Source organism: Tursiops truncatus, chromosome 3 (assembly GCF_011762595.2).
Source record: "Tursiops truncatus isolate mTurTru1 chromosome 3, mTurTru1.mat.Y, whole genome shotgun sequence".
NCBI classification, from domain to species: domain Eukaryota; kingdom Metazoa; phylum Chordata; class Mammalia; order Artiodactyla; family Delphinidae; genus Tursiops; species Tursiops truncatus.
The window spans coordinates 168,468,785-168,485,270 of record NC_047036.1 but is presented as its reverse complement, the minus strand read 5'-3'; the positions used below and the strand labels follow the sequence as shown (position 1 = coordinate 168,485,270).

The 16,486-nt window shown below is 56.6% G+C and overlaps 1 protein-coding gene across 10 annotated transcripts in view; it reads right to left on the bottom strand.

The window, feature by feature from the left end:
• Nucleotides 1-4,462: 4,462 nt before the first annotated feature.
• ZFR2 (zinc finger RNA binding protein 2) overlaps nucleotides 4,463-16,486 on the bottom strand; it is a 42,220-nt gene continuing 30,196 nt past the window's right edge. For 7 of the 10 annotated variants that reach the window (XR_012331141.1, XR_012331139.1, XR_012331146.1 and 4 more), the window contains 6 exons: nucleotides 14,196-14,367; nucleotides 10,950-11,088; nucleotides 9,384-9,481; nucleotides 8,872-8,967; nucleotides 6,476-7,438; nucleotides 5,703-5,753 (listed from right to left, as the gene is read on the bottom strand). Coding sequence is in view for 2 of the 10 variants with exons in the window: in XM_073803448.1 (XP_073659549.1) it covers nucleotides 5,541-5,753; nucleotides 6,476-6,573; nucleotides 7,327-7,438; nucleotides 8,872-8,967; nucleotides 9,384-9,481; nucleotides 10,950-11,088; nucleotides 14,196-14,367 (928 nt within the window). In the remaining 8 variants the exon portion in view is untranslated. Of the gene's footprint in view, nucleotides 5,754-6,475; nucleotides 7,439-8,871; nucleotides 8,968-9,383; nucleotides 9,482-10,949; nucleotides 11,089-14,195; nucleotides 14,368-16,486 lie in introns of all 10 variants that reach the window. The other 3 variants (XM_073803449.1, XM_073803448.1, XR_012331142.1) reach the window with 3 other exon arrangements.

The window sequence follows — 16,486 nt, the reverse complement described above, 5'->3', positions numbered from 1 at the left end:
GAAAGTGGTGTTTGCTGATTGAAATTGAATAAATTTCAACATTCTCAATGGGAGACACAGGGAAGCCCTATGAGTGATGGCCCATGGCACATAATACGTGTTCAATCAACATGTGTTGAATGAATGAGATAATGCAAGAACAGCATAATGAGGATACAAGATGTGGCAGAATGAAACCTAACTGTTAAACGTATGTGCAGGAAAGAATTGTGGAAAATAAGAGGGCACAGTCCTGACTTGGGGACCGTGAATGAGGCTCCTTTGTCTGCAGTGGGGGGGGAGGTGTGCGGGGGAACTCGCAAACCTCTGGTGGAATGCGGTCTTCTACATGGAAGTTTCAAATGCCTTAAAATGTTCATGCCTTTCAATCTTGGGCATCTGTGGAAGGGAGAGAATCCCAAATGTTCAGGAACGTGTTTGCAGAGGTATAATTTACAATTTGAAAACAATCTAAATGTCCAACAGTAGGGGAACAGTTAAGCAAATTAGGGTATGTTCATTTGGTGGAATGTTATGCAGCTATTAAAAATTACATCTCTTCATAGTAGCCAAAAAGTGGAAATGACCCACATGTCCATCAACTGGTGAATGGATAAAATGTGGTCCACCCACACACTGGAATATTATCATCCATAAAAAAAGAGTGAAACACTGACATACACGGCAACATGGACGGACTTTGGGAGCATGATGCTCAGTGAGAGAAGCCAGACACAGAAGGACACACAGGGTGTGATTCCACTGGTGGGAAATACGCAGAACAGGCAAATCCACAGCGACAGAAAGTGGATTCATGATTGCCAGGGGCTGGGGAGGGGGATGGGGAGTGACTGCTAATGGGGATGGGGCTTCTTTGGGGGATGATGGAATGTTCTGGAATTAAATATTGGTGATGGTTACACAACGCTGTGAAAATACCAAAAACCACTTAGTCATACACTTTGAAATAGGGGTGAATTTTATATTATGTGTATATTAGCACCATAATAATAATGAAACAGATGTGTCTCCAAAGGTCTCCAGAAGAATTAAATTAGAAAAGTATATCTAAGCACCTCGAAAACGCAGTTGAGAAATCAAAGTTGTTATAACGTCAACTGAAGAAAAGGAGGAATCAAAGTGGTATAAACAGCCCATCTGTAACCAAGAGTGCAGAAAATGAGAAAACTGGAAGGAAACACAGAGTATTAACAGTGGTTGACTTTGTTCCCCTTCTTCCACTCTTCTGAAACTTCCAAGATTTTTGTAATTGGAAAACCCAATACATTAAAAAAAATTTTATTGTGTCAAAATAGACATAAAATTCACCATTGTAACTATTTTTAAGTGCACAGTTCAGTGGCATTAAGTATCTTCACATTGTTGGGCAACCATCCCCACCATCATCTCCAGAACTTTTCCATCTGCCCAAACTGAAACTCTGTCCCCATGAAACACTGACTCCCCCTCCCCCTCCCCCAGCCCCTGCCCCCACCATCTACTTCCTGTCTCTGTGGATTTGACTCCTCTAGGGACCTGCTATGAGTGGAATCGGACAGTATTTGTCCTTTTGTGTCTGGTTTCTCTCACTGAGCATCATGTCCTCAAGGTTCATCTACGTTATTTGTAGCAGGTGTCAGAATCTCTTTCCTTTTTGAGGCTGAGTAATATTCCACTGTATGGATGGACCACATTTGTTTATCATCTGTTAATGGATACTTGGCTTTTGGCTTTTTCCCACATTTTGGCTGCTGTGAATCATGCTGCGGTGAACATGGGTGTGCAAGTATCTGTTTCCCAGTACACTTATTTTTCAGAACTTTGGCAGATATAAACAGGGTGATACCCCCACACACACACCCCTCACCCCGGGCAGCCCTCTCCGTCTTAAGGAGAAACATGGGTCCTCTGGCTTGTCCACTCAGCAGAGCCTTAATCCGCTTACCTGAAACATCTTCTCATTCCGGAAGCCAAACTAACGGGTGACCAGGGAGAAGATGGAGCCAACATTTCCCCAGAGAAGCCTTGGACTGGCTGAGCCTTGGAGATGCTCCCTCTACCACCGAGTGCAACTTATTTGGACCAGGAGACGCAGTGCGTTTTCGTGGCTCTCTTTCTGTGTTATTGGTGACTTTGCAGGTGGAGTTGGCAGATCTGCACTTTCATGTCTGTCTCTCCTGGACTGCCTGCCAGGTCTGGCTCCAGCCCTGCCCACACGGCCCCGCGTCATCCCTCCTACACTCACCACCATCTCCTAGCAACCATGCTGGCCCACCAGCATCCTGAAGCCTGAGGTCCTGCGTCGCTGTCTTGGGCTGCTTGTCCCCGCTCGGCGGTCCGAATTCTCAAGTGCCTGGTCCCATGTCACCCCGCCAGCTGCCAGCCTGCTCTGGGGTCCTCTGCCTGGTGGGGAGAGGGCTGGAGAGGAAAGATGAGAAGCAACCGCTCTTCAGGCCTGCAGCGAGCACCATAGCCCAGGTGTCCCATCCATCTGGACCGAGTACATCACTAACCAGCTGTCTATTTTGTGGCTGCATTGCCTAAACTCGGTGTTCTGGAGTTGCTGAGGCGGGGGGCAGATTTAACTCTCTGTCAACTGGATTGGTTTTACACCACCTGGAGAAGATCACATCCATCTTCCCTAGGAGGCAGGGACGGGATGGTGAGCAGTGGGTCGTGAGATTTCCCGGAGCTGCTACTGCCAGGATGTGAGGAAGGCTCATGGTAGCGGGACAGGGGCTCTCCACAAAAGTGCAGCGGTGATGGCCACCCCTGAATGCCAATCCGTTCTCCCTTCCCTTCATCCTCTTGCCACCGCCTTAGCCAAAGGCTGTCATCCTGATCGGTACAGTAATCTCCTGGGATGACACCGAAACAAACGGTGTCTTCTTATCTGCTAGGAGGTGAATTCCTCCAACACAGACACCCATCCTTGAGGGTCAGAGCATGGTTGCAAGCATTAACATATTTACTAAACTTGGTCTATTCTAGACCTGGGGTGCCATGGTAAGGCAGATATACTTGCTGCCCGCAGACAGTTCACAGCGTGGGAGCAAGGCAGATAACAAAGGATTTTAATCAGTGGCGTGTGGCATAAAGGAAACGAATAGGGTTATGTGACAGGTTGAGGTGTTAAAGGAGGCCTCTCTGAGACCCAAAGGAGGAGAGGAGCAGCTGGCCATACAGGCCAGGGGAAGAGCTTAACAGGCAGTGGGAAAAGCATGTGCAAAGGCCCTGGGGCAGGAAGAAGTTTGGCTGGTTCACTGAGGACCAGCAGAGACTAGGAGGTCTGAAGTGGAGTTACTGAGGCAGAGGGTGGCAGTTGGGTTCTCTGGGGGGGGCTTTGTCGGGATTTGGGGTTTTATCTTGAGTGTAATCCTGAGTTTTATCCTGAGGCCCCAGTTGCTGGAGGGTTGAAGCCGCAGAGTGCTAGAGGCTGTGAACGGAGAGCAACAGAAGTGGGACCAATAGGACTTCCAGATGGCTCAGCCCCGAGCACAAAGGAACCCAGAAGGACTCCTCAGTGGTGGCGGTGGTCAGCCTGGGCAGCTGGATGAATAGCAGAGCTGTCGACAGAGATGCAGAGGGAGACGGTGTGTGCGGGTGAAGCCTCCCCCACATGAGGTGGAGAATGTCCCCCGTGCCCGGTGTGCAGCTGTAGCCGAGGGGCTGCTCTGCCTTCACTCGTGCTGTTGGGGTGCTGCTCCCTCAGGAAGGGCCCAGAGGCAGAGGAGAGCGGCCTACCCTTCCGGGGAGGTCGGAGTGGTCACGCACCAGCTGGCTGCTTCTTGTTTCCGGTAGATAATGTGTCTGGTAGAACTAGGCTAAGCTTTGCCTGCATGGGGGGCCGACACTCCCTTGGCCCAGCTCTGAGAAGGGGGTCCTGGCTATCTCCCTGCCCTGGTCTGTGCCCACGGGCATGTGCCACTTCTGCTACGGGCCACTGCAACCTCGCCCGCCTCCTCCCCTCTCTGCCCTCCAACCTGCCCTCTCCCTGTCTGGACCCCCACCACCCCCTGAGGTTTGCAATGAGAATTTGGGGAAACTGCGGGGGAACTCTTGGTAGAGGGCCTGCAGGCGGAGAGCCACCCCTCCCAACTCAGCTTGGCTGCCTCCTCCTCCAGGAAGCCTTCCGGGTCCCCAACCCTCCCGCTGATGGTCCCGCTGTGTATCTCCTGGACCAGGCCAGGGTGGGTTCCTTGAGTGGCTGTGGGATGTGTGTGAGATGAGTGCTTCCTGGGCTGGATCCCCGGGATTGGGGGTGGGGTCTGCAGAGCCTGGCTCCTCTGCATTCCCAGGGGACCTCAGTGTGGAGATGGCCTGAGAGGCCCACACCTGGGCAGCACCAGCCCCTTGGACCTCCTCCCCATCCACACTCCCAGCCTCAGAGCCTCGGGGAGAAGTTCTGGCTGGTCAGGGCCCCAGGCAGGGGCCCAGCAGGGTCACTGCACCCTGAGGAAGGACTGCGCAGTCTACACCAAGAGACAGGCATATCTCGTTTATTCCCCACCCCCCAAACTTCCAGGTAGTTCTACGAAGACATTAGATGTGAAGCCACACACAGGCTGTCCCTTAAACACAGAAATGAGCTTGAAACAATCAAGTGACCAGAAAAGATCGTGTCAGCCCAAAGATGGACTTATCTCCTTCAGTGCCACAGGGCAGCCGGACAAGAGAAGTTGTCGCAAAGAGGGAAGTTTGGACAGATCGGGGTGGGGGCTGGGCAAGGGTGCCGTCATGTCCACCAGTGCCAGAAGGCGCCTGATTCTGTGCCCCGCACCAGGCAGAGCCCCCAGACTCCACTTTCAAGGGGCGGGCCCTGGACCCACATTGGCTGCACCTATGCAAGGAGGACGGGAGAAAGACAAGGCAAACCCAGCCTCAAATGAAGCATACAGAGCTGTTCCTCGTAGTGCAGAAGGCCCGGAGTGGCACGGGGCGCAGTGCCATGGGGGTCACAGATGCTCCGGGGGTCAGGGGCGTGCCCAGCCTGCATGCTCACCACCCTTCGGCTCTGTGGCCCTCCCATGGTGGGCTAGGGGACGAGCCCAGCTCAGGCCCTGCAGACCTCTGGCCACGGGGCCATCTCCAGGCTGGGGAGCTGGAGGGGGCAGCGTGTTTGGAGACTGGGCTTGGGGACTGAGGACCCCAGCCTGGGCACACTCTCAGGCTTGGCCACCACCCCAGATCCTCCCAACCTACCTTCCGGGGACAGGCTTCCTGATGTGGGACCCCCAGGGGGCTTGCCCGTGAGATTTCAAATCCACGCACGGCTGGTGTGTCCTCACAAAGCCATTTAAAAACCCACACCCTTAGTAGGCCACAGGGTGAGTTTAAAGCGAGCAAGAAATGCCAGGGTTTAAAATTGTGCTGCACCTTCTCGCCCGGGTGAAGGTAGGCCTTGGGGCGCGGTGCCCCAAACCCCGCAGCTGAAATCGCCAGATGAAGAGATTTTGCTAATGATTTAAGCACAAGTGTCTTTAAAGAAATCTATGGAACATTACTGCAAAGGAAAACAGGACTGCCCAGCGTCAGGGGTGAAGCAGCCATTCGGTGGGGCATCAGGTCCCGTTGGGGAGGCGAGGCTGCTCACACGGGCCCCTCTCTGCCCCGCCGGCCCGCTTCCTCTGGCCGGCGCCCCCTTCGGCCTCGGCCTCGCTTGCCTCCCGTGGCCTCTTCCGGAAGCGCGCCCCAGGCCTGCTTTTGGGGGGCGGCAGAGGGTCAATGCCCAGGATCTTGTGGATCTGCCGGAACGCCAACATGCGCAGGGCGTGCTGGGGGCAAACGACCCGTCAGGACCCTTCTGCCCGCGGCCTCCTGGCCCGCCTCTCATGGCCCCGTGAGGACTCGGGGGCTTGCTGGGCATCCTCGACACCCTTCTAGCAACTGCAGAGCTCACGTCACCCTTGGGCGTGAAGAACTGTACTGGGAGTTGCTTGCGCCAGCTGGTGGCGAGTACTGTGCCAGGAAGCCCCTTGGAATTTCAGCTCTTTCTCTCCTCGCTACAGGGACCTTAGATCCTGCCTCTCCGGGTTCAGCTCTGATCAAGAGCAATTTGACTCTTTCCACTGAAGGCCATTCATAAATGTCAGGCCCAGTGCGATTTCTGTACTGCTGGGAGACTTGCTTATAGTAAAAATTTGCAAACAAAAGGGAAGCCACAGACAGGGTCTCTGCTTTGGAGCCTGAAGCTGTTTAGGCCCAGCAGGAGGCCTTGGCTGGGTATTTGCAGACCACAGGGCAGTACCGGCCAAGGAGGCCCCAGGTCTGCGCCTCATCACGGGAGTAGCTTTGTTTCTGGGCCAGGCTGGCCCTGCCCCCGGAAGCAGTCCTGTCACCCACAAGCCACCTGTCTCTGTAAGGGAGGGGGTGGGAAGGGGAGTCCCAGACCATTTCTTGGGATGCAGCACAGATGCGAATGGGGGCTGGGACCTGGGCCGTCCACAGCCAGGTCGAGCTGGCCTGAGTCAGGGAGCCCCGTGGGCTGGCCTCCTACCTGGGCACTGGCCGTGATGTCCTCCCGCTCCTGGAGGGTCATGGACCCGAGGGCGTCCATCTGGTCTCTCTCGCAAGGATCCTGGAGCCCCGGCCCATCTTTGAGGGGGAGGTGGGAGTGGCAGAGAAGGAGAGTGCACCCTTACGAAGGCGCCACTGCGGCTCTGCAGTGCTGGGGGGTCTGCACCTGGCCGCCTCGCGCCCACGGGCCACACCAGGCCCCTCCCCGGAGCAGTCCCCCCTCCAGCCCCACACGCGTTCAGCAGACCTCCTCACCGCCTGCGTGTGTGTGTGTGTGTGCACACGTGGGCGAGCATGTAGTTACAGAAAAGGCTCACACCGCGCGCCAGTGTATCATCCTCTTCTTCCACTTAAAATGCTATCGTCCCATGTCACTGAAATGACTGGAAAACACCGTTTTGCATCTAACATGTCACGCGGGCCACATGTGTGCTCTCCTCCTTCTGCTACCGTGAAGGACATCGTGGTGAACATCTTTGTACAAAGCCCATCATGGAATTCCTGTTGTTTCCTTCGGAAATGTCCCCCGGGCTGTCCCTGGCTCCCCAGAGAGGGTGGGTGTGCCATCAGAGGAGCGTGAGAGAAGGCACGGACCCCTCCCCTCCAGCCTCCACCCCGCCTCTCCTTCCGGCTGGTCCACACCTCCGCGCGGCTCCCTTGAGTGGTGACATGTGTGTGCACGTCTGTGTCTGCTGTCCTGCCTGTGCTGGACGTGGTTCTTGAGTGTTCCTAAGAGGCTCCTCTGTGCTCCCCCGTCCCCCCGCCCCCGCCATGGCCCTTGGTTTCTGCCACGTGCTCCAGGGTCTGGGCTCCCGGACGACAGGGACTGACCTGTCAGGAGCGTCCCCGAGGCCACGCACTCCAGGACCCGTCTCACGGCGTTCCCGGGGCTCAGGGGCCCCTTCGTGCTGCTCAGAGCCTTCTCCACCAGCAGCTCCATGGCCTGGGCCGGGTGGAGACAGAGAAGGAGACCCGGGCCTTTGAGGACGGCGCGGCTGTGCGGCCTCGGCCAGGTCTCCAGGGGACCGGGGATGTGAGGCCCCCCTCCCAGCTCTTCCCCTCACACCCTCCCACCCCTGAACTTCTACAAGGAGGGGGTCCACCGGGGCCTTGCCACCCTGGTGTGGCCTTGGGCGGGTTTCTCTCAGTTCTCTAGGGAACTCTCTCGCCTAGTTTTGACATCAGCAAAATCCCATAGATGGTAACATTGCAAACCAGTGTCAAGAGGGTTAAAAGAAACTCATTCTCCATGACCCGAGGTTCAGACAGTGAGGGCCATGAGGGTCACAAGGACTTGGGGACTCGCGCAGGCTTGCCCCCACCTCCAAGGAGCCACCTGCCCGGTCCCAAGGCAGGGCCGGAGCTGTGACGGTCATGGGGGTTGCATCTATACTTACAGGGAAATGGGCTCCGGGGAATGCAGGGCCCTCCCAGCGTCTGAGTGAACCCCTCTTGTCACTCAGCACAGAGCCACCCACTGTGCCATCCACCAGGGGTGGTGCTGAGAGTGGACATCTCCCCGGTCCATGGGCAGGAAGCCGAGGTCCGGGTGGGCACCAGAGCCCTCATGAGCAAGGCCACGGGTAGCTTGGGCTCAGGTGGGAAGGGTCCAAGAACCTGTCTTTGGGTGTGGGAGCCGATGAACTGGCAGCAGAAGGCTGCACATAAGATGCACGCGTACCTCCAAGTTCAGGGCACTCGGCCTCCTTCCCAAGGATAATGTGGAAGGTGAAAGGCTTAAAAACCTACACATCTGCGCTCGCTGGGGGTCAGCGGGTGTGTGACGGGAGAGGGACGCTCAGAGACAGGCCTGCCGAGGGGCGCACAGATGAAATGAGATCCTGAAAGACGGGGCAGGGGTGCCCACGGAGGGCAGGAGCTGGGGGTCTCACAACACGGCAGCTTGGGGATTTGGGGGACAGGGGGCCTTCGCATCCTCTCCCCGCAGAAGGGCTCGGGGCCTGCTGACCGGGGGTGTCAGGGCCGCAGGGGACCACCCCTTCAGAGGAGGTGGGTCTGCACCAGGCTGCCTGCCCTCACGGGGGCCTCTGCACTGACACCTGCAGGTCTAGGCAAACACCCCACCTCTTGCTGGGGCGCCCTTGTATTTGCATGCTTCCTGATTCTGCCCGCAAGGTTGTGGGTTCCAGATAATGCAGTCAAATGAGACTGTGTCTGTAGCAAGCCTCACCCTGGGGCCAAGGGACCCCGATATGCCCCACCGCGATCCACCTCTCCTGGCGCTCAGACGGACACCAGCCCTTTGTTGGAAAGCTGAGCGCTGAACCAGGAAATGAGGCTCGGCCTCCCAGGGCTGTGGCCTATCAGGGGTTGGGAGCTTCCTAAAGCAGGGCCAGCCCCCTGGAACTGCCTTACCCAGTCCGGCAGGGCCCCCCAGGTGGGCACGCGCTGGCAGAGGTCCCGAAGGACCCTGATGACGATCACACAGGGCTGCAGGCCGCTGGCTCTCGCCTTCGGGGAAAGAAGCACATGGTTAGCTCCAGGGAGCTGTAAGCACGTGGCCAAGGGGGGCATGTGCACAGGGCCGAGGGAACAAGGGCTGATCCAGGGGCAGCGAGCCCAGCCGGGGGTGGAGGCAGTGAGGGACTCCGGGAGGCATGGGCCGGCCGGCCTCACAGCTGGCGACCGGAAGCAGACTCCATTCCCAAACGGCCCACGGCTGAGCCCTAGTGCCGGCCGTTGCGGCCCCCCCACCCCCAGAGTGGTGGTCCCTCCTTTCAGGTTCCCGACCCAATCAGCCAGGATGCGACCTCCATCAGGTTAGCGCTGGGCGTGGACACGTGGGTCGAGCAGCAGGCCAAGGAACCGCCCCACCCACGTCTGTCCCTCATTTGTACTGGGAGCCCGCTCTGGGCCCGACCCCTGACCTGGAACCACTTGGCGTGGCGGAGGGCAGCCAGCGACTGGAGGCACTTCTCTGAGCTCAGGACATCTCCCGGGTCAGGCGGAGGCGCCGCTGTTCCTTCTAGAAGAGAAGGGCACATGGGCCAGGCGCCCCTCTCCCTGCTCCCGCTGCCCGGGCCACGTGGCCGGGCCCTCAGGTCCCTAGGCCTCTTTGCATTTATCCAGAAGACACATGGTTCCGCTCGCTGGCCCTTTCTCCGGGATGCTGCAAGGACCACGGACATCCTCTCCACGAAGATCCCATCTCCTCCGGGTTCTGCGCTCTCAGGAGAGAGCTCCACGCTTGTCACCCAGTGCCATCAGCGCTGACTCCCTTGGTTAGCAAATCACAGTTCAGATGGAAAACTATGAATGAAGCTGGATTTCCAGAAACTTCCGCATGCATAATTAAGAGGGAGACAGCGGGTCAGGTTTGAGCACATGCCATCACGGATGACCAGGGCCCCGTGTCTGGGGGAAATTCTGGCCTGTTTTTGATTCCTTCTTCTTCTTGCTTCAGGAAAATTCTTCTCCCCTTATTCTGCAAGGTCCTGGTGTTTTAGGTCACAGGAGGGAGCAGAGGTTTCTCTTTTCACCCATAAACCCCCCAACCCCCAGGCCTGGGTCTGCTCCTCTGGGGCTGAGAGCAAGCAACAGAGGAAGCTGAAAGCTCCCCTCCCAGCAGCAACCAGCAGGGTGGGGACATCGCAGCTCTTGGGGGCCCGGGGCTCCCTCAGAGGGGTTTCCGGTTCTCTAGCCCCCTCCAGTCCACTTCTTTCCGTGGCCTTGGACCTTGAACCCTTTCCGACATTCCCAATCCCCGCCTCGGAGCAAGCCGGAGCAGGGCCTCCACCTGGAACTGAAGGGCATCACTTTTTCTTCCCACTGTATTTATTTTCAGATGACACTCTCTTTATGACAACTGGTAACGGCTTTCCACTTACGGTTCAAAGGCTCTCCTCTTTAAAAATTTAAGAGTCAAAAAGGAATTGATTCAGAGGAAAGCATCAGTGGTTCGTGGCCCTCAGATCTGACAACAATCACGAAGGGGGTCCAAGAAAGACTGGAGTTTGGGAAACAGTCTCCAGGGCTGTTCCAGGAGGTTCCACGGCTGGATGAGACTCGGGTGCATCCCCATCGGCTTGGCATGCACCCTCCCTGTTGGCTGCCCTCTGGCCTCACCCCCCACCCCCTCCCACTGCCTCAGGCAATGCACATCTGTCTCAGGTCCCCAGGCCCCTGTCTTGCTGGGGGATGGGGCACAGCTGGTCTCCTCTGGGCGGGGCAGCCAGGAGGGATGGGAGGAAGTGCTCCCTGCGCACACGCCCCACAGCTGAGTACTGAGCCACTTGACTCTGCCCCAGCTCTCTACCTCCCTTCCTCTGCAGCCCCAAGGCCCAGCTCTTATCTCACCAGGGCATCCGGGCTGACGGAAGTGCCGGAAACTGGCTGTGGCAACCCCCCCACCTCCTGCCCAGAGCAGAGGCGGATGCTGCCCTAGGCCACCGGGTGTGTGGAGAGGAGGGCTGGACGGAAGGGCCCTGACGCACCTCGGTCTGCAGAGGGGTCCTCCCGCATCAGAGGCGAGGTGATGGACACAGTGACCTGTATCCTGGGCTCCTCGCAGGAAGAGATGACGATGTTTGCTTCAGGGTCGGAGGAGACCTCGTACTTGTCCTCTGTCACCATCTACGAGGTGCAAATACAACACAAGGCCTCATTACTCCAGCTGAGAGGCAGGACGCGGTTGGGTACCAGGCCCCATGCCAGGTGTTCTGGAACCTCCTAGGGACACAGACACAGACACAGCCTCCAGAAGTGCACACGTAGAAATGCATACAGACAGCAGACCCAGCATCAAGGTGCCTTCATATGTAAAAACACCCAAAGCTCAATAACAACAAGATCAGCAACCCAACAGCAAAATCGGCAAGTGGGGACTTCCCTGGTGGTCCAGTGGTAAAGAATCTGCCTTCCAGTGCAGGGGACTCGGGTTCAATCTCTGGTCGGGGAGCTAAGATCTCACATGCCGCGTGCCACAACTACTGAGCTTGCGCCCCTCAACTGGAGAGCCCACGTGCCCTGGAGCCTGCCTGCCACAACTAGTGAAGAGAAAACCCACATGCCACAACTAGAGAGAAGCCCGCGTGCCGCAACAAAGATCCCGCATGCCTCAGTGAAGATCCCGTGTGCCGCAACTAAGACCCGACACAGCCACAAAAAATAAATAATAAATCTTAAAAAAAAAAACTGGCAAGTGATAGATAGTTTGCAGAGAGAGAAACCAAAGTGACCCTTTCTACATAATGACAAAAAAAAACCCTCCCATGGCAAGGGAGAATCACGTTAAAACTAGAATGGGGTACCATGGTCAGCTGTAGGAAGGACAAAACTCAAGAGTCTGAGGAGGCGCTGGGCTGGCAAATCCATGCGTCTCTAAACTGCTGGTGGAGGCTGACCTGGCCACACTCAGCAGAAGCCTCCAGGCTCATGCCTCAGACCCCGCGACTCTGCCCCGGGACGTGCTCCCACGTGTGTAGAGCAGTGTGTGTACAAGGTTCTTCATCTGCTGCAGCCTCACTGGTAACACAGAACACTGGACACAACCTAAATGTCCAACTACATGGAAGGACCCAGCTAGTTATGGACAAGTGGCAACAGAATACTCTTTGGCCACAAAAAAGAATGAAGCTCCCTAAGTAAGAATATGGAATGTGACCCAAGAGATGCTATTGAGTGAAAAATGCAAAATCCTTCAGTTGGTCCAGCAGGCTACTGTTTGGGTAATGAGGGCAGAACGATGGTTTCTCAGGACACTGGACAGGGGCTGCCTCCAGGCAAGATCTGAGGCCCCTCGGCTCCGGTACTCACCCCATGGTTGCCCAGGGTTCAGTCCTGCCCCAGCACACGCATCCTTAGGACCCAGCCTGCGCTGGCTGCATCACTGGGGGATACCCTGAGGGTCAGCCCCGCTGCAAGCAGAGCCTCCAGACAAGCCCCGCCCTCTCGGCGGATCTCTCTCCCCTCCATTTACACCCTCTCCGGCTTGTCACTCTCAGGGGCTCAGGAAGAAGGGACCCCTTGCGCACAGTCATCAGAACTCCGACTGCCGTCCCCGATTACCAGCCTCCCAGGGAGACTGCACAACGAAGGTGGGTTTGGTGCAGTGACCCGGTGCCTGCCTAGAAAAGCTTTACTGTGTCCCTCATCTTGCTTTGGGGTCCCCCGAGACACTCAGCCAGGTAATGGCTAGGAGGGTCTGTCTACACAGCTGGGAGTGGGGGGCACTGCCAGCTCTCCTGTGGCCTTAGCCATCTTCCCCATGGCCTCATCCATCTTCATGGGGCTTAGGGCTTTGTCTTAGCCACTGGGCTGCAAGGTTCCGGACAACAGGGCTTGCATCTGAGCCATCTTTGCAACCCCTACGGTATTGAGCAGAAAACTGTCATGTCGTGGGTGTTCAGGAAATGAGTGATTAAATTGGTGAAGTCGGAGCATGTCACTCCTCTGCTTAAAACCCTCTAGTCTCCCCATTTCCCTGAGGAGGCAATCTTACCTCCCCACATGGCCTTCAGGCCCAGCTTGATCTAGGCCTTTGTCCATTCGGGCACGCATCTCCCTGGGCCTCCTGCCTCTTGGCCTCTGCAGGTGCAGGTCCTTCTATGTGGAACACTGCCCACCCCCACATCTTTCAAGGCCTCTCCTCATCTCTCAGCTCTCACCTCACCTGCTCCATCTTCTGTCAGGACACACACCTCCCATGGTCCTGTCTGAAGTGGCCCCCACTCTCCCCAGGTGCTCGCTACTTGACATCAGGTTTTAATTTCTCTACAGAAGATAAACTGGAAGTTAGCTTGCTCTATGTTTGTTTATTGCATTTCCTGACCAGACTGGGAGTCCCAGAGGCGAGCCTGGGTCTGCCCGGCCCCCAGTGCTCACTACATGAGTCGGAGGAACGATGCTGAATTCTCTCGGGAAGGGCAGCAGACACATCAGGAAGAAGAAACCGCCCTGGGAATTGAGTATTTTAATGGAAGATGATCAATTTAAATCATGACATGATTTCACTCTTCTCCCGGTTACCATCTCGCTTGAGAAAAGCTTTATGACAGGGACTTCCCTGGTGGCGCAGTGGTTAAGAATCTGCCTGCCAGTTCAGGGGACACGGGTTCAAGCCCCGGTCCGGGAAGATCCCACATGCCGCGGAGCAACTAAGCCTGTGTGCCACAACTACTGAGCCTGCGCTCTAGAGCCCGTGAGCCACAACTATTGAGCCCGCGAGCCACAACTACTGAAGCCCGCGCGCCTAGAGCCTGTGCTCTGCAATAAGAGAAGCCACCGCAATGAGAAACCCACACACGACAACAAAGGGTAGCCCCCGCTCTCCGCAACTGGAGAAAGCCACGCGCAGCAACGAAGGCCCAACTCAGCCAAAAATAAATAAATAGATTAAAAAAAAAAAAAAAGGCTCTATGACAACAACAGGAACTGCTCTGGAGGAGAAAGTCCGGCCGACCCCCAGCCCTGTGCCTCTCTAGCCTCATGAGCCTGAGTGCCTGTCCTGTGGATTTCGTCCTGTTTGTGCTCCGTCCCGGCTGGCTGGGCTCTGCTGTGGATGTGACGGAAGTAACCGTCCTCAGTGACCGGACGTTTAGAGCGTTTCCAGGCTCTACCCTCAACCCCTCTGTAAAGGAACCCTCAAGTTCCACCACTCTCTCCTTGCGCCAGTTTCTAAAAACAAACCGGTTGTGTCCAAGCCGCGTAGAAGCCACGCGATGCACGGCCGGGCGCCTCACCGGGAGCTGGAGGGGCAGCTGCTCCGTGACTCTGCGCAGCAGCGCGTGGCTGGGCTTCTGGGAGCAGAGCAGGATCAGCTGCACGGCCCTGTCTCCCCGCAGGAGGAGGCCCTTCGCCAGCAGGCCGACCCGCATCACGCCTTTCAGGATCCGAGCAGAGGGGCCTGGGCGGCTGCCGAGACAAACCCGCAAACGCGTGGGCAGAGGGTGGGGAGGAAGGGTCCCTGCTCCTGCACGCGGGGCCGCTTCCTCATCTGTAAAACGGGAGCACGGCCCTCCCCAGGGGCACCTGATCAAAGAGCCACGAAGAGACAGATCTGGGAGAAGTGCTTGGAACCGCCGCTAGGAAGTTGTGTTGCTCAGCAGGGCTGGTGGCCGTCACCGTTTCCTAATAAACTGCATTCTGGAAGAGGCCACCCGTGGCCACCCCCAGCGGCGCCCTGGTCCTCAGCCAGCAGGGCCCCCTCGTCGGTCCTTTTGGCTTCGTGCTGCTGAGCCGCCTCTGCGGCCGCTTCCCCCCCAGCTGGACTCCCCCAAGGCCGCCGGCCAGACGATCCCTGCCTCTCCCCGAGTCGTGTCCCCACCTGCACTGCACCGGCCTGGTCACTTTCTGCAGGTGACTGCCACCACCGCGTCTGCCCAGCAGCCACCCTCCCAGTGCTGCCCCTCTGCAGGCTGGGGACACCAAGCTTCCTCCTGGGGTCCGAGGTCCCCAGCCTGACCCCTGGGCCGCCTCGTCACCGCCCTCTCCTTCCACTCCCTCCCCAGGAGGCTCATCCCACCTGGACCACTGCCTGGGGTGCCCTCACGTGGTGGCCCTCCCCACGGCTGTCACAACACAAATGTCCACCCCTTGGCTCTCGAAGCTGCCACCTGATCCTGCCACTCCCTGATCCCCACTTTGCTGTTTTCTTCGTGACACTTCTCAGGATACGAGATAACCTAATTCTGTACTGCATTTGTGTATTTCTCTGTGGTCTGTCTTGGGACTGCAAGTGCTAGAGCCTGGGATGGTCCGAGGGGACCTGGCCACACCTGGGACTCTACAGGACCAGGACCAGATCCTTCAGGGGAAGACAAAGCAGAGAGGCGGGGAACCTGCAGATAAAGAGACTGACAGGTTGTCAATCAATTTGGACCCTGATTCAACACCAACTGCAAAACAAAAAAAAAACCCTAAACAAAAAACTGGAAATTTCAGCACTGACTGGATATTTGATGGGGTTGAAGAACTATTGTTCATTTTTTTCAAGTATGATAATGGTGTTCTGGTTTTGTTAAATGAAAAAGAGTCTTGTTTAGAGACACGTACTCCACCCTCAGGCTGATGCCTGGTATCGTCTTTAACCGCAGCGGTCTGTCCAGGAGTGGGGTGGGTAGAGAGCAAGTGAGTCTTTCCTGGTTTAGGGATGGTCACTTGGGCCTCGTCACCTTTTGTGTGTGTTAGAGAATTTCCATAATAAAATAGGAAAAAAAAAAACCAAATACTAACACACTCTTTGCGATAGTTAAGTAAATAATGGAACATCCACGACTTCCCTGGCGGTCCAGTGGTTAAGACTTTGCGCTTCCACTGCAGGGAGCACCGGTTCAATCTCTGGTCAGGGAACTAAGATCCCACATGCCACAGGGCTACGGAACCCACGCACCACAACTAGAGAGTCCTCGCGCCGCAACTAATGAGCCTGCACACCACGACTACAGAGAAGCCTGCGCACGGCAACGAAGAGCCCACACGCCGCAACGAAAGATCCCACATACTGCAACCAAGACCCCGCATGCTGCAACTAAGACCCAAAGCAGCCATAAATAAATAAATAAATAAAATATTTTCAAACAAACAAACAACAACAAACCCAAAACACGAGTACAGGGAGAAAACGGGAGCAAAACTGCAAAGCACTAAGTGAGGGGCCTTTTCCTTCAGAATACATCGGGGTGGAGGTTAAGGGAGGGCCCCCCTTTCTGCCCGAGGGGCCGTGCCTGCTTCCCCTTCCAGGCGGTGAGGAAGGCCCCGTCCCGGGGAGGCAGCTGCGTTCACGCTGAGGGGTGAGTGCATTTCATTATGACACCTGGTGACCCATGAGTGGCTCGCATGTTCTTGTCGGGGAGCAAACACTGTGGCAGGAAGAAGCTACTGGTTCGAATCAGCCAGACACAAAAGGACAGATGCTGCATGATTCCACTGGCGTGAAACACCCAGAACAGGCCAAGCCATGGAGACAGGGAGTGGAAAGGTGGGTGCCAGGGGCAGGGGCAGCGGGTGGCCTGGGGAATTTCACGGGACGGAT